The sequence below is a fragment of the Arachis stenosperma genome, chromosome 1, assembly GCF_014773155.1.
Source record: "Arachis stenosperma cultivar V10309 chromosome 1, arast.V10309.gnm1.PFL2, whole genome shotgun sequence".
In the NCBI taxonomy this organism is placed as follows: domain Eukaryota; kingdom Viridiplantae; phylum Streptophyta; class Magnoliopsida; order Fabales; family Fabaceae; genus Arachis; species Arachis stenosperma.
This window is the reverse complement of record NC_080377.1, coordinates 7689910-7706628: the sequence shown is the minus strand read 5'-3', so window position 1 is coordinate 7706628 and position 16719 is coordinate 7689910. Positions and strand designations below refer to the sequence as shown.

Sequence of the window (16719 nt, the reverse complement as noted above, 5' to 3'; positions counted from 1 at the left end):
TTATTTATTTGGTATAGAGCAAAATTCTTATAGCTAATAATAAGGAAGTAAAATTATATGACACGAAGCTACTTTTGGAGGAACTAAGGTTTTAATGTCATATTTTAGCATGTTAGTTGATGATTGTTAAATATGGCTTATTTGAATTCTTTTAAGTGTATTCCCAATTTGTTATGGGAGCTTGATGGAAATTAATGTCTTTAGTTTTCAACTGATATGACATAAGTCTTCATGAAAATGAAGCCACACAATTAATTAATTTAGGTTGATGAGGTGATTAACAATAATTATTCGCTTAAATAAGTATTAGAAGTTTGAATTATGCATTGTGTATGTAGCAATTCATTGGTCAACGACAAATCTTTAAATAATGTTCAAATTCATAGCAGATTAGTCCTTAACATGTCGGACTGACTATAATAATTTGTGATTTTATTTTGATTTGATTACACGTGGTTTCTATTACATTCAGGGGCTAATTTCATGATACAAAATTTGGAAATTAATACATAAATTGCAAAACAGAATTGTAAAACTAACAGCACCCCTACTTAATTTACATAAACTCTCTCTGAAGTTAAGCTACAGTTGTAGTTGAAAGGAGAGAGTTTGATTTGATTCACCTAGCAGTGACCTTTGGGGATCCAATCCCATCCTCAGAGGTTTCAAACCCTGCATCATCACTCTTGCAGAGAGCATAGACAACATCCACTATGCTAGGCCTCTTTGAAGGCTCCTTATGCAAACAAGCAATAGCAATCCCCAAAACTCCCAACAAACTATCCATAGAGATTGTGTCCTTCAACATTGCCCTGTCCATCCACTCCCTCACCCTCCTACCCTTCTCTTCATCACTACTTACCCCTTCAAAGGTCTTCATAGCACTCATCCACAGTAGATTCCCCTCCTCGTCGATGGCTTCCCTTCCAGAGATGAGCTCTAGGAGCACCACCCCGAAAGAGAAGACATCCATCTTGGTGGAGACGACGCCATCGGCCAGATACTCAGGAGCAATGTAGCCCTGAGTTCCCACAATGTGCATTGTAATTGCATTCATTCCTGACTTGGCAAGGCCGAAGTTGGCAATCTTGGCTCTCATGTTTGAGTCCAACAGAATGTTGCTGCTCTTTATGTCTTTGTGCACTACTCTTGGCCTTGTGTGCTCATGGATGTATTGAAGACCATTTGCTATGTCTATGCCTATTCTCACCCTTGTCTTCCAGTTTAGCTTCTCCTTATTCTTCCCTTCCTCCTCGTGCAGCCACCAGTTCAAAGATCCATTCTCCACGTACTCATAAACTAGATAGCAATTCCCTTCTTCAGAGTCTATGCAAAACCCTTCTAACTTCACCAGATTCCCATGGTTTACCTTCATCCACACAAAACCATCATTTACTAGAGAAAGTGTGTGAAGATATCTTATATGTGAAGATGATATTGTAAACCACTAAATAGTTCAGTCAAACATATCAAATCATTTAACGATTTACAATATTATCTTCGTATGAAAATGTTTATGCTTTTACTATATTTTCTTTAAAAAGTTAAAAGAGTGCAGCAGCATGATTTGTCTGTTATTATGACTCTATGTGCGTACCTAATAATGTGCTTCTTTAATTTAAAAAACTCTGTATAATAAGCTGATAACAATGATCAATCATGAGAGACAAAGATGGAAACGTCACTCACCAAATAACTAAAAGGAACTATTCCATTAACTGCTAATGTTTTATTCTTATTTAAGTGTTCCTCAAAATAGATTAGTTAGCACAAATGAAAAATAATGACAAAAAAAAAATCCAATCTGATAACGTTTTGGATCAGAAATACATGTCTGTTTATTTATTTTATGTTATATTTGAAGGAATAATAAGCGAACACATGTAACGATTCCACTGTTTTTTCCTCCGCCCTTAATAATACCTTAGGGAAACATTAAAAAAATAATGATGTGCATATAGATCTAGGCATCTCCAGGTTTATTCCCTTGGCTTGAGTATGCTTAATAAAATAAAGGATTTGGAAACACACGACATACATGATAGGAAGTTAGAAACAATAAAGATAATTTGACGAGTGAAATTGATTACCTTCTGTAAGATCTTGAGCTCCTCATAGGCATTCCACTTCATCTTCTTGATTGCATAGGTTTCTCCATCAATAGTACCTTTGTAAACAGAACCTTGAATGAGGCAACTGTCACTGAAGGCATCAGTGGCTTCTACAAGTTCCTCAATTCCAAAGACTCTGTACTTGTCCAAGCAGTCAGACACATTGGCCATCAGCTTCACATCCATCGGTTTACTCCCTTTCCCATCTCTCCCTCCCGAAAACACCCTGCCCTCCTTCTGCCTCTGCTCCTCCTCGTCCCTGCCCGCCCACATCCTGCCCTTCAACACACTCTCCCTATACATCCACACCGCACACACCACCATCAGCAGCAAACCAGCAATCCCCAATCCAATTGCCAGCCCTCTCACGGTGCCTGTTGTTATGACTATGCTTAGTGGATTATTCAAAAACCATGACATTCACTAAGCAATTCTAGTTTTTAGAAAATACTCACGCACAGTTATCTTCATGTGAAGTTGATAGCCGAGAACAATTACATTGACTAAATTGTTAAACAGTTCTCAACTATCAACTTCGCATGATTTTAGGTGAATTTTAAATGTCTAGTGGTTATTTTCAATATAGTGAAACAAAAAATATTTAGTTAATTGTTTAGCGAGGTTGTCACCTGTCCTATCATCGGAGCTGCCGGCCGGAGTAGGAGAAGGAGCAGCAGCAGTACTTGTATTCGGCTGTGACAGAACCGGCAGCTTCGTCACCGGGATGAATATGGTATCATAGACGTTGAATTTGTTCCCGTTGACATCAGTGATGGCCTTCTGCTGAGATCCAAACCTGGAAGCAATCGAAGATAGGTTGTCGGACGGTTGGACAACATAGGAGATCATGTAATTGGCTCTTGTGTTGGACACAGTTGTGTTCTTGTCTGGGCACTTGCAGAAGACAGGGAATATAGCATTGTCCCCAATTTGGAGGTTGGTTGCTACAAGGTTTGGGTTAACAACCTCAACAGAAGGGTAGGTAGTGAGGTTCTCAAACTTGATGGTGGAGACTAAGAAGAAGGTATCGTTGGGTTTGATGGTGTAGGAGATGTTAGCATAAGAGATGGAACCAAAGGTGGTGTTGACGGAGTTGCAGGAACATGTTAAGGGAATAAAGAGTTGCTGGTTTTGAATTAGAGGAGAGGAAACTGAATCAGAGGATATGTTGCTTGGGTTTGCAATCATGAGACGGCTGACTTGGAAGAGGTCTCCAATGGAAGCTAGGTCAAGAAACTGACTCTGAGCTCTGTAAAAAGCATAGGCCTGGCATGGATAGCTTCTTCCACTGCACTGGAACCCTGTGTTGTTCTGTTGGCTCTTTGTCTGGCCATGTGAGGGTTCAACAAGCTGCAACAGCAAGATGAGAAGGACAGGCCAAACTCTCATTTTGGCTTCTCTCTCTGCTTGTTTCTATTTTGACATGTTTGTTTATTATATATAGTGTAGAATTTCAAGTGCTGTGGCTGCGGTTAGAGGCAAGGAAAAGAAGAAAAGAAACAATGGACTTAGTTTCCTTTCAGATCTAACTCGGACAGCATTCAAGTCAAACGCTGCTTGCTTATGTCTAAGTTTCCCACTCACCGTTCTTGATATTTATCGTCTATCCCCCAACTATGAATACTAGTCAACATGATTGAATTTTCTATGAGTGACTTAAGATGGGGCCCATTCTTTTTCAGTTTTCAATTATTCCAATCACTGGTATACTTCTAGACTAATTCTATGGTGTTTATTAAATAGTATTTAATTTTTTTAATTTATTTTTTATATTTTTTAAATTAAATATTCATTTTTATTTTTTTAGCAAATTAAAACTATTTTTTAAATACAATAACAATTACCTAATATTTAATATCAACAGTACATAGAAACTTTGCAGGTTATTGGATCACTAATAATTATAATACACAGCTAAATGACTGTTGAGCATTTTTTGTAGACAATTAACTAATTAATCATATCAAATGGATTGATTATTTTTTTTATGGCTTTTAAAGATATTTTTTAGTCTAATATGTTAAAAATTAATCTATTTGAATTTAAATTTTATTTAAAAATTTATCATTTTTACTAAAGTAAAACGAGTAAATTAGCTGTTGGACCAATTGAGTTGGTTAATAGATTGATTACTTTATTCAACCATCATTGTAACGTTTGGTTTGGGTAAATAAAGTTAAAACGATTGGTGATTGGCTATAGGCTCTAGTTTAGAATAAAGCAATAAAATTTATGAAAATATTATTGGTCCTGCCCTTTGGTGTGAAAATGAAACACAAAAGATGAGAGTACGAGGAACGCATATACTACACAAGAAAGTCGTGTCAGATTTGGTTCCCAATAGAGACTTGAGAGTTGACTACTAAATGCAAACTAAACGTATTGGAGAGGTCATTACTTATTTCTATCTTAACAAAGTCACAAGTCATTGCAAAAATTGGACTATGAACATTGATTGCAAGAAATTTCTATGTCCTGGCTAGCAATAATTTCCGTAATTCACACTTTAAGTTGATTATTAATTTATGCCTATTGCCTAAATAGTGTCACTGTTAACCCTGCTCACTTATAGACCAGTCACTTCAAAGTTGAAACCTGAAAAGTTCCTCCGTAAAAGAATCTAGAAAAGTAAAAAACCCAAAGAGCACTCCAGCCTCCAGAGAATTCATGTTTTGTTATTTGATTAGGCTTATATTAATCATACACGTTATTCTAATACTACTTTTTCTAAGTTTGAACTAAGACAATTCATTTGACCGAAAATATATAGTGATGGATACATAACATATGTGCAAAGTCTTTGATACATAACAAACAATATTTGATAGATAGAACCCTAATTCTTGTATATAACACTCCATGCCCATTCTTATTAGTTAAATCACCTCTTCTGTATTTGAAGGTTACTAATTTTTGAAAGATTGAAAATTTTCCTCTTTTCTAAGGTCTAATTGTTCGTGGCATCATCACCAAACATTAGATATTTTTTAGCATGAAAAATAAGTGGGAGGCTCCTATATGATAAGTGGGAGTGGGAGACTTGAGAAATCATGATAATGGGAATAACATTATTAGTATTGGCCAAGTTAGATGCTGTGAATTAGTGATCTAAAATCGGTTAGTGGCTAAGATGATTGACATCTATAAAGATAATAATAATAAAAAAAAGACACTAATTATTGCAATAAACGTTATAAGAATGTGATGTTTGGAAAATGCCTAGATGAATAATACAAAAACGTACCATGTCCAAAGACGCATTATATTTTTTTAAAAAAGTGTAGAGTTCAATTTTAAATAAAATTTACAAAGAATACTATATTTACTATGTAGTGTTTCGTTAGGTCTCTTAAGAATTTCGACTTCAAACTTTTTGTTATCATACAGAATTTAATTAGTACTTCATTTTTTTTCAGAACCTAATTAATTTGAGGTCAAAATTCTCAAACAACTAATTAACACTTATATCTTAAAAATAATATCTTAATTAAATCTATCAAATTCATCACATTTTAGTAATCTATTCTCAAATATCACATTTATAAAACTTAGATTCATTTGATGGAAGGACTAGAAATTGGAATAATGAATAAGTGAGCAAATTTAGCAGTCATCCCACAATATAAACTTGAGTTAAGTTCTCCCATTCTTCTACGGTTATGGTATGTTTGGTTAGAGAGTGAAAATATGAATAAATTTTGCTTAAGAGTCATTTTAGTAAAGTTTTATTCCACTTTTACACACTCAAACCAAACATTCTCTTACAGAAAAATGATGAACATATTAAAGATTAAATTCTCAAAGTAGTCCTTCAGATTCATAGTGTTCACCATTTTAATCCTTTAATAAATTCAAAATTCACTATATTGGTTGTCGAGATCCAATTCTAGGATCATATTTGTTTTTAGACCCTTTCTAGCATTGAGTCAACAAATGAAATGCTGAGCTGATTCTAACTTGTCAAGCTTGACATAGGACTAAACGACGTCGTTTCATTTTGGTAGTTAAACAAGACAAAATTGAGAAGACGAATAACAATTTACATGATGTACAAACCGTTTTTTTTCCTTCTCATTCTCCAAAATAATTTCGTTTTTGCATGCTTGTTCAAGAGCGAAAACAAAATGATGTCATTTAGTCCTATGTTTAGTGTGACAAGTCAAAACTAGCTTAATATTCTGTTCATTGACTCAACACTGAAAAGAGTCTAAAGACCAATATAGTACCTAGAGCTGGATATCAATATAACAATTTTTGAATTTAAAAGGCTAAAATAGTAAAAGTTGTGAATCCAGAGACCACTATGAGAATTTATTTCATATTAAAAGCATTATTTACAAATTACAAATTACAAGACCCAAAGTGACCTTTACGAAATTTTTTATAAGATAACAATAAGGAATATATATACATAATCAAACCTATTGATTAAATAAAATAGTGAAGAGAGAAGAACAAAATTAAAAGGGTTGGCAAGCCTCACCCTCAATATATTAGAATGATTATCTGTTATCTCTATCTTCCTGTATCATCCTTTTTGATAGTAAAATCCCAAAGATCTCCATATTTCTCATTGAAATCCCAAATGTCCATGGTGTTATAGTCATTGATCAACTTATCTCTAGCTCCCCTCTCCATATTATATATCTGAGGTTCAAAGTGGTGAGGCTTATCCGGCTTATCCATCTCGATTATGCAGAATATGATTGTAAATATACCTGCTCCTATGTATAAGTACTCCCCCTGAAATAAACAAACAAACATTCATCAATGAATGAAACTTAGCATTCATAGTTGAAGTCTTCTTCGTTATTACCGGAACATTGAAGAAGAATCCGGCAGCAATAGCTGGTGGGAACAGCCATGAAATAAGCCCTGCATACAATATCAATATATAAGTAAGAATCAGCCAATTTTTTAAAATTATTTTGAATTTCATCATTGCCTTATTGACCCCAAGTGAAATTTCAGCATAATGCATATGGAATGAAAAAGAACCTACATAAACATGAATTGAATAGTGTATGATGTACCTTGGAATCCTGTGGGGGGTTCTGCTGCTGCAATCTCTTCAGCAATGGCACTCCAAAATACTCCTGAAAAGGGATGGATGTAAATGGAAGATGATGTTTGTGATTGTTGAGATGTTGAAAGAGAAAAATATATACCTTTGAGTTCTGCTTCTCCTTCATAGAAAGTGTGGTGGTCATCATAGATTCCATATTGGAACTCTTCAGGGCTGATGCCATTAGTGCGGAATTGGTCTATAGGGTCTTCATTGAGGTCAGGTTCAATCTCAGCAAAACCAGCATTCAACAAGAAAGTTGTTCTTCTTCTTCTTGAAGAGCTCTTTGTGAAGATGGCTTGCAAGTTGGGAGATGAGGACTTAGAAGAAGTGAGGTTGGAGAATGGAGGAAGAGATGAAAGTGAGAGTGAGGAACAAAGGGCCATCATGTCACTGTGATTCGTTGGTCACGTTGCTTCCTTGCTTCTTATCTCATTCATTCATGCTGCTTTTTTATCCCTTATCTTCTCTTCTCTCCTCTTCTCCTCCAACCCTTTTCTCTTATTTGGATTTACTATGTCAAACCCAAATTCTTTCAACTAAAACATGAGAATTCAACGTAAATTATTCCTCATCTTTGCTTGGTAAATTATATTTATTTATTTTTAGTGAAAGTATAAAAATTGAAAATGTATTATTTATTTATAAGGGAAGTATTAGTAGTAAAAAGAGACTAAAGTCCAGTTTGGTAAACAGTTTAATTAAGCTCATTTTAAGCTCATATCAAAAGTAATTTATAAATAAGTTATTTTATATTTGAGTTTTTAGTTTTAAAGTACTTATTTTATAGAAATGTGATAAAAAGTAGTATTATTAGGAGAGAAGTAATTTTTTTTAACTTCTCTATAAACTCCTAAATAACTTCTTAAAAAGTCGCAATTTGATTTTGAAAATTAGGTGGATGTTACAATACTCCCTTGATGTTTGGAGTTTTAAAACTCTATATACTTTTAACAAAAAAAACACTATTAAAATTTAAAATTTAATTTACTTTGCATTGATTTAGATTAACATTTAATGCATACTAATGAAATCAATAAACAATTAATACTTTTTTTTGAAAAACTACAAATATATTAATTACAACTTATAAAATATATTTTTAATAAATGATAATTATAATTATTATAAGAAATTTAATATGCTTTATTAGTATATAAGTTATTTAATTAGTTAATAAAATCTAATTAATTAATAATTTTATATTTTATTTATTTTAATTATTTATTTAAAATGATAATTTATTTCATAAAGTTTAGTTAATATATTATCTTCTTTTGTTCATTGAAAATAATGAATTTGTTCACCGACAAATTTATTCCTATTTCTGTACAATTTGAATCGTATTCGTATATTTTATTTTTTTTATTAATCTAATTTTATTCACATATTTGAATTTTAAATTTTTAAAATTTTTTATTTAAAATTTAGATAGATATAATTTAAATTAATAATTTAATTTAATAAAAATAAACGTATTCGTATTATTTTTATTATCTTAAGCAAAAAATATCTCTAACTATATTTTCTAGGTAAGATTTATTAATCTTTTCAGATATTATGTACTTATATATACACTCTAATATTATTAATTTGAAAGATTACATATATCTATCTTTTTTATTGAGATATTTAAAAACCATGTTTAACCGCTTTAAAAAATAATACGAAAACATTTATTTAAAATAAGATGAATATATTTATTTAAAATTTAAAAATTTTAAATAAATTTATTCGTATTAATTTTAAAATAATATGAATATGTTTGTTTAAATAAAAAAAATTAAAATAATAAGAGTATTATATCTTTTTAATTCTTTTAAATTTTTATTTTTATCATAATTTTATAATAATTTAATATCAATTTAAAAATGAAATAAATTTAAATTAAAACAAAAAATTTAACCCAAATAGAATTTAATGTTAATTCTTTTCTCTTTCCTTAATAATTAAATGATGATTCTTCTCTCTCTTCTTAATTAAGGAGTACTAAAACTCCAAATACGTTAACTTTTGTTTAACTCTTTAAGAAGAGTTTTAATACTCCAAACCTTCTAGGAGCATTGAATCAGGCGCCTGAAAATTATATCAGACATTAATACTACTACTTTTTATAAGTTAAGAGTTCAAAAAAGTTACTTTTAAAGATTCTCAAATGGGTCCTAAATGCTTATAAAAAACAATAAAGGCTTATTCCAATCATCTTTATTATTATACAAATAAAAACTTAATCATAAATATAAGTAAGAGATTTGTTATTAGTTAATATCATTGACAAAAAATCAATTTAATTATTTGAGTAGTTAATTCACTCGTTCTTAATCTAAGTATTAAAAATTTAAATTTATTTTTATGAATATAATAATCTATAGTCAACAACAAACTTTAAAATACAGTGATTTGCGATGAATTAATCCTCGAACTGTTGTAATGTTGATAAAAAAACAAAAAGAACACCGGTTATACATGCTTACTAGTTAAGCTAAGCAGGGAGATCTTGTGAAAGAATAATTAATCAATTAATTAATTAATTAGAGGTGTCCCCAGCCGGCGGCATGTGAAAGAACAAGGCAGGCATGGAAGTGAAGTGTGAAAGTCAACACTGTAATACTAACCGAACTGAACTCAGCAGAGCTAACTAGTCTAAGAATCTTTCTTCAATCTCCAATCATGTAAGTCTTTCTCTTTCTTTTCCTTTTCTGTCTCATGCATACAGATACAGGAAGCATTTTCATGATTCTGTTTGCTGTTAGTTTTAGCCATGGATATGCAGAATCAAATTCCAACCCCTGCCACTGAGGAAGTCAACTACGTTTCCCTTTTTAACTTGCTTCAAGAATTCACAACTATTCCCAATATTGACAAGGCTTGGCTTTTTAACTCTCATTCAACCAGTAAGGCAGTAACCATCTTTTCTTTTATGATTCTTTGTTGTAACTTGTGACATTCACAATCATATTCTCCCACTTCTAACATTAGCAACAATATTAACAGCATTGCAGGGAATGTTTTATATTAATCAACCTGATCTTGTAGCAAATAAGACCAAGAAACTCATGCTATCATGCCAAATCTTTAAAGAATCTGAGAGTTCTGTTAACTTTCTATGGGCTCCATTTCCAATAGAGATTTCTGGAGTCTCCTTGATTATTCCATCACCTTCTGGCTCTAAACTATTGCTAATTTGGAATCCCAAGGATGACGAATCGCCTTGCCGCTTTGAAATTTGGAGTCTGTCTCGAATGGAGAAGGATTTCCATATCCCCCAATCTCTGCATGGCTCAGTCTACAATGATAGATGGTAAATCTTTGATTTTTCATCCTCTTTTGCAATTTTGTAGCAGTAGAATAGAAATGTAGAGGCACTTTTACTAGAGATAGCAATTAGCTTCATACAGGAATCATTCCTTTCTGTTATGATTTAGGTTTGAGGGAGTCTCTTGGAACTTGGATGAGACATTTGTAGCTTATGTAGCAGAAGAACCCTCTCTTTCAAAGCCGGAATTTAGGGATGCAGGCTACAAGAAAGGTGGTGGTTGCGTGCCGGCCGACAAGAATTGTGGTACATGGAAAGGCCAAGGGGACTTGGAGGAAGATTGGGGAGAAACATATGCTGGAAAGAGAAGGCCTGCACTTTTTGTTATAAACATCAGCAGGTTTTGTTTTGTTCTTTTCTTTTTTGCACATCGATTTCGGATGATTTTTTAGCTTAAGGTGTAGTTCTTAGTTGAATTAGTACTGTGACAGTGGAGAGGTACAAGCTGTTAAAGGAATTGACAGATCTTTGAGTGTTGGCCAAGTTGTGTGGGCGCCATTCCACGATGGCTCGGAACAATATCTTGTTTTTGTTGGGTGGTCAGGTGAGAAAAGAAAGCTTGGTATGAAGTACTGCTCTAACAGGCCTTGTGCATTATATGCAGTTAGAGCACCCCATCATGACTCAAAATCTAATGAACAAGAGCTCAAGTAAGTCAGTTTAGTAATATAATCTTCTAAATTCTCCCTCTTTTAAATCCTTTTAGATACATAGTACATATTTCTTTTCATGTAGCTCAACTCAAGAATGGTATATACTGAACCTTACTCGAACCATAAGCAGTGCCCTCTTTCCAAGATTCAGGTATGTATGTTTGTTTTTTCTTCTTTTTTTCTTTTTGATAATTGAATAAGGCTCAACATTCAAAGTGAATGGAGCAAATTTTACTAGTTTATGAAACTATCTCAATTATGGAGAAGGTAGGTGCCTAAAACTGTGACGATCATTTTGGAATTTCGACCAGCCCAAATGGAAAATTCCTTGTGTTTTTATCTGCAAAAAGTGCTGTGGATTCAGGAGTGCACAATGCTACAAACTCACTACATAGAATTGATTGGTCAACCGATGGAAAACTGCACCAATCTGCCAAAATTTATGATATTGTAAGCTCTTCTTCTTCTGTGTGCAGTTTATAATAGCCTTCTGAAATGCTACTTCATAACTCAAGTCCTTGTATTGTCACCATCAGTTAATAACTGCTATTTCCTCTAAATTTTGAAGCTTCCAGTTGTGACAAGCGCCGAGGAAGGTTGCTTCCCCGGGCTTTATTGTACAATTATCCATGATAATCCTTGGCTTCTTGACAACTCTACTATGATCATATCATCTATCTGGCACAGCAGTGAAGTTCTACTCTTAGTGAATGTGTTGAGGCAAGCATATGACAAAACTAAAATAATGTTCAAATAATGTTCATCATGTTATAGTGGGGAAGTTGCACATATCAGCCCAGCAGATCCTAGTTTCTCTTGGAACCTTCTTACACTGGATGGGAACAACATCATTGCCAGTAACAACAAATGCTCAAGTTATCAATAATTTGGCCTTTTAAAGTAGAGAATCAAGTAGTAATATATATCCTTTTTTTTTTCCTTTGTCAATCTTTTTGCAGTTTGCAGCAGCCCGGTTGATGTTCCTCAAATCAAGTACGGAACGTTCACTGAGAAATCAAAGGAAAGTATTCCATGGAGTTGGTCAGATATAAGCAGTCCCATGTTCAGATGCTCCGACAAGGTCGAATCACAGACATATAAATTCCATCTGTTTAGAAATTAGTCAAATGACTCGCCGGATATTTGCTGCAGGTTAGGTCGTCGTTGTTTTCTCTCAAGTGCAGTATACTGAAGATCCCAATCAAGGAGGCTTGCCAAGGCATAGCAAAAGGTATTTTTAAGTTACTTTGGTTCTTACATAGATACATTTTTTACTTCAATGTCTTAATTTATGTTGTCAAATTCAAGCTCTTATAAAGGTTTGGATTTGACCTTATTGTATCTGTCCATTTATTATTAGTAGTAGTATTTCAATTTCAGGTGCTAGTAATCCTTTTGAAGCCATATTTGTGTCATCTAAATCCAAGAAAAATGATCCACTAATTGTGATCCTTCATGGAGGGCCACATGATGTCTCTTTGTCTTGCTTTTCAAAGTCTTGGGCATTTCTATCTTCAGTTGGATACAGCTTGCTGATTGTAAATTACAGGTAAGCAACAAAGTACTGAATTTCTAAGCATTATTTGTTGCCAATATTGCTAAACTTGTGCCGAGTTTGATTGAGTTCTTTGGTATTCCAATCAAACTAACTGTTTGATCAAGAATCATAAACAGATTCTGTCATTGGTAACAGAGACACACATACAAGTCTCTTTGCCAGAATGTGGAAACCTGTCAAAAGATTCTGCGTTAGCAATATGGTTTAGAAGTTGGTGATAATTTAGCTTCTGTTCTATTGGTTTGGATACTATCTCTGAGACAGAATTCACAAAGATAGAGACACAATTTTTGTCTTAGGAACACAAATTTCATGTATTTCCTGAAACTAAGAACAGAAGATATATGTCTCTATTTCCTGAAACACAACTAAAGGGTCTTTGATCAAAACTAAATAGGAACAAAGAAATGCATACTAATTTGTGTATTTTAAGATTCTTATATGTTGTTGCTTCATTCTTCAGAGGTTCATTAGGATTTGGCGAGGAAGCATTACAATCTCTTCCAGGGAAAGTTGGGTGTCAGGTATTTGTTATGTACTGTAGAAACTCACGTACAGTTGTCCTCGTTTAAAGTTGATAGTTAAAAACCGTTAAATGACAATTTAGTCAAACCTGTTAAATTATCTTACAATTCTTGTTTATTAACTTTACATGAAGACAATTGCATGTGAGTATTCACCTTTATATATTTAAAAAATTAAACTTGTATGGGGGAAGGCAAGTGTTATATTTTTCTTGATATATTTTTATGAATGGTGCAAGTGTAGGATGTGAATGATGTTTTGTCTGCAATAGATGAAGTGATCAAGTTGGGAGTTGCTAGTCCATCCAAGATAACAGTGATGGGTATCTCACATGGTGGCTTCTTGACAACCCACTTGATCGGCCAGTCACCGGACAAGTTTGTGGCCGCAGCCGCTATCAACCCTGTTTGCAACCTTGCACTCATGGTTGGCACAACTGACATCCCTGACTGGTGCTATGTAGAGGCTTTTGGAACCAACTCCAAACATAGCTTCACACAAGCACCTTCTCCACAACACTTGACTCTCTTTTACAACAAGTCTCCTATTTCACACCTCTCTAAGGTTTGTACACATTGAACAGGACACACATTTCTTATTGCACTACCACCTAGGAGCATGGACACACCAAGGTGTTCGCATGTCCGACATGCGAACCAACAAAATTTATTATTTTTGGCCAATACTTAGTCAATATATATATATATAATGTTTCTCAATCTTGAATATGCACATATACACCGTGTCCAGTGTTCGTGTTAGTATATGTTTTCGTAGACCCCTAGTAAAGAAAGCAAGTTGAAGCATGAAGCTGATATAATATTTTCTAGGTTGTAATTTGATAAATTAAATTGTAAGTGCAGGTAAAAGCACCAACACTTTTCTTATTAGGTGCTAAAGATGTACGTGTTCCAATTTATGATGGATTGCAGGTAACTAATTAAGTGATTTGGTTGTGCCTTATCATTGAGCTTAGTCAAATTGGAACTATATGTGTTAATACAAAAATGCTATACGCATACCAAAAAATCAGTTACCAAATTAGTTATTATATATTTGTGTATAATTTAACTCATTTTTAAATGTATATTACTGGTAGTTGATTTTGGTATACACTTAGCATGATTGGTATTAATATCTAACTAATAATAATGATGTTCAAATAAATGTCTTTGATAGTATGCTAGGGCTTTAAAGGAGAAAGGAGTCGACGTCAAAACCATTATGTTCCCAAACGATGTCCATGGACTCCAAAGGTACACTGATAAATCATTCATGTGTGTTTATTTATTAGCTTTAAGATTTTGGAATAGAAGGTTCATGACATAAACTTTTGATTTGGAATGCGATGAAATCACTATCATGGTTAACCATCTTATCTTGTTTATGTTATGTTTCTTTTCAGACCACAATCTGAGTTCGAATGCTTCCTTAACATTGCGGTGTGGTTCAACAAGTATTGCAAATTGCAAGGAAAGGATCACACTTGACAACAGTGAAGAGAACGGCTGTTTTGATGATGGCAATTCAAATGTAATGCTAGTTTTGATGATGGCAATTCACATGTAATGCTGTTTTGATGAACGGCTGTTTTGATCCTGCAAGTAAATCAACTAAGACTCAAATATTATTTGACAATATTGAGTCTATTTCATCATTTGTTGCTTCTTTTTAAAAGGTTTTTTGAAGTTATAGGCTTTTTGAATGATTGAGGATCACCCTCTATGTTCATCACAATAAGAAACTTATTTGTCATAGAATTCCTAGTTCTTTCTACTAAAAAAGTGATAGCATGAGAAAAAATAAAATTTGGACCCAAACTCTTTTTTTCTTACTTTCAAACTCTTCCTTAGTTCAATCAATTATTTATCATTTAGACGTTTATTATTTTGATTATTTATTCTTGTAAATGTTAGTATTATTTTGGGAATATTTTGAACGAGAAGTTGAATCATTGATAAATTTATTTTCAATAAATTCTACCTCTCTTGATTCAACAACTATATTAGACAGAAAGTATAATATTATACTTTAGAATTTTGAGCATATCCTATAAAAGTATTTTTTATGGCTCTTGGCTTCAATTTGATTCTCTTTTGATCAGGATCTTGATAAAAGGCTAAACACCCCACACTTTTAGATAGTTCAAATTAGGTTTTCTTTCTTTTCAAATTTCATAAGGAAAAACATTTCTATGTCTTGATGATATCCTATTATGAATATAACATGATATCAATAATGTTTCATCGCACAACAAAAGCAATTTTGCATTTAATAACATTGAATTAACTATATCTGCTAAGGTCCATTTTTTTTTTTTGCCAAACCATTTTGTTGCGGAGTATATGGAGCGGAAGATTTATACACAATACCATGTAATTCATAAAAGTTATCAAATTCATTAGAAAAATATTCTCTACCTCGATCACTACGAAGAACTTTTATTTTCTTATCATGCATATTTTCTACTTCCATGTTATATTTCTTAAACTTTTCAAAAGCTTCATCTTTTTTTCTAAGTAAATACACATAAATAAATCTAGAACAATCATCAATAAAAGTTATAAAATATCTTTTTTCTTCTCTAGTAATATTGCCATTTAATTTACAAATATCACTATGAATCAATTCTAATAAATGTGTATCTCTTTCAATTTTAGGAAAAAAAATTTTAGTAATTTTAGATTGTATGTAAATATCACATTTCCTGTTAAAATCCTTGTTATTGAGATAAATATAGTTATTTTTATGCATATATTCAATTGATTTGTAATTTAAGTGTGCTAATCTACTATGTCATAAATCACAAGAATCAATAACATACAAAGAAACATTCACTTTATTGATACTAAGTTTAAACATGTCTTCAATACAATATTCTTTTCCTATAAATACATTATTATTAGGGTAAAAAACACATATATGCCAAGGGGAGATTGATATTACGCAAATCAGCCAAACAAGAATCTCATTCATCAATCAACCAGAGTACACTATAATGTAATTCGAATTATATTTCTTCATAATTCGAATCAACCTAGATCGAATTATGACCAACCCAAGCATACAAGTAGTTCGAATCAAATAGGGTCGAATTAGACAACCATAATTCGAATTTAGTCAATTCGAATTACATGCATCACGTGACAAAGGGAAGTTCCAATCATATTGATTCGAATTACTCCCTTTTCGTAACAAATTCTAATAAATTTTTTTAATAAATTTATTTAAATTATACTACAAAAAATATTTTATTCTATGCAAAATAATTTTAAAAAATGACTTAAAAATGTTTTTTAAATTATTTTGCATACAATAAAATATTTTTTTGTGGTATAATTTAAATAAATTTATTAAAAAATATTAATGAACTATCAAGAATAGGCAGAAGAGTATTGTATAAAACTCGAATTGCTCACCGTATAATTTGAATAAGGCTTGATTTGGTAAAGCTTTTACTTTTTAAGAGTAGCTCATGAAAGTTGTCTTTT

At 32.4% G+C, this 16719-nt stretch overlaps 3 protein-coding genes across 3 annotated transcripts; 1 reads left to right on the top strand and 2 right to left on the bottom strand.

Annotated features, from left to right (window-relative positions):
• Positions 1 to 360: 360 nt before the first annotated feature.
• LOC130976149 (serine/threonine receptor-like kinase NFP) lies at positions 361 to 3678 on the bottom strand. Its single transcript, XM_057900952.1, has 3 exons — positions 2741 to 3678; positions 2091 to 2485; positions 361 to 1369 (listed from the first exon to the last, which is right to left on the bottom strand). The coding sequence occupies exons 1-3, from the start codon at positions 3498 to 3500 to the stop codon at positions 620 to 622; spliced, it is 1905 nt and encodes a 634-aa protein (XP_057756935.1). The 5' UTR covers positions 3501 to 3678; the 3' UTR covers positions 361 to 619.
• A 2156-nt stretch (positions 3679 to 5834) lies between these two features.
• LOC130962785 (photosynthetic NDH subunit of subcomplex B 5, chloroplastic) lies at positions 5835 to 7688 on the bottom strand. The gene is made up of 4 exons (XM_057888954.1): positions 7280 to 7688; positions 7145 to 7207; positions 6928 to 6986; positions 5835 to 6854 (listed from the first exon to the last, which is right to left on the bottom strand). The coding sequence occupies exons 1-4, from the start codon at positions 7563 to 7565 to the stop codon at positions 6627 to 6629; spliced, it is 636 nt and encodes a 211-aa protein (XP_057744937.1). The 5' UTR covers positions 7566 to 7688; the 3' UTR covers positions 5835 to 6626.
• A 1944-nt stretch (positions 7689 to 9632) lies between these two features.
• On the top strand, positions 9633 to 15035 carry LOC130946613 (acylamino-acid-releasing enzyme-like). The gene is made up of 17 exons (XM_057875416.1): positions 9633 to 9848; positions 9930 to 10070; positions 10171 to 10477; positions 10602 to 10832; positions 10924 to 11142; positions 11228 to 11296; positions 11457 to 11595; positions 11714 to 11865; positions 11920 to 12002; positions 12105 to 12226; positions 12298 to 12376; positions 12526 to 12694; positions 13167 to 13227; positions 13472 to 13792; positions 14092 to 14160; positions 14408 to 14484; positions 14634 to 15035. The coding sequence occupies exons 2-17, from the start codon at positions 9938 to 9940 to the stop codon at positions 14716 to 14718; spliced, it is 2316 nt and encodes a 771-aa protein (XP_057731399.1). The 5' UTR covers positions 9633 to 9848; positions 9930 to 9937; the 3' UTR covers positions 14719 to 15035.
• The last annotated feature ends 1684 nt before the right edge of the window (positions 15036 to 16719 follow it).

Bases quoted from the DNA above. Each gene is read 5' to 3' on its own strand.
- LOC130946613 (XM_057875416.1), top strand. From the start codon at position 9,938: ATGGATATGCAGAATCAAATTCCAACCCCTGCCACTGAGGAAGTCAAC. The intron at 10,833-10,923 runs GTTTTGTTTTGT...GTACTGTGACAG, and splicing joins TTTGTTATAAACATCAGCAG to TGGAGAGGTACAAGCTGTTA. The intron at 11,143-11,227 runs GTAAGTCAGTTT...CTTTTCATGTAG, and splicing joins TCTAATGAACAAGAGCTCAA to CTCAACTCAAGAATGGTATA.
- LOC130976149 (XM_057900952.1), bottom strand. From the start codon at position 3,500: ATGAGAGTTTGGCCTGTCCTTCTCATCTTGCTGTTGCAGCTTGTTGAA. The intron at 2,486-2,740 runs GTGACAACCTCG...TCATAACAACAG, and splicing joins CAGCTCCGATGATAGGACAG to GCACCGTGAGAGGGCTGGCA. The intron at 1,370-2,090 runs GTAATCAATTTC...GTGTGGATGAAG, and splicing joins AGCTCAAGATCTTACAGAAG to GTAAACCATGGGAATCTGGT.
- LOC130962785 (XM_057888954.1), bottom strand. From the start codon at position 7,565: ATGATGGCCCTTTGTTCCTCACTCTCACTTTCATCTCTTCCTCCATTC. The intron at 7,208-7,279 runs GTATATATTTTT...ATCCCTTTTCAG, and splicing joins AGGAGAAGCAGAACTCAAAG to GAGTATTTTGGAGTGCCATT. The intron at 6,987-7,144 runs GTACATCATACA...TATTGTATGCAG, and splicing joins ACCCCCCACAGGATTCCAAG to GGCTTATTTCATGGCTGTTC.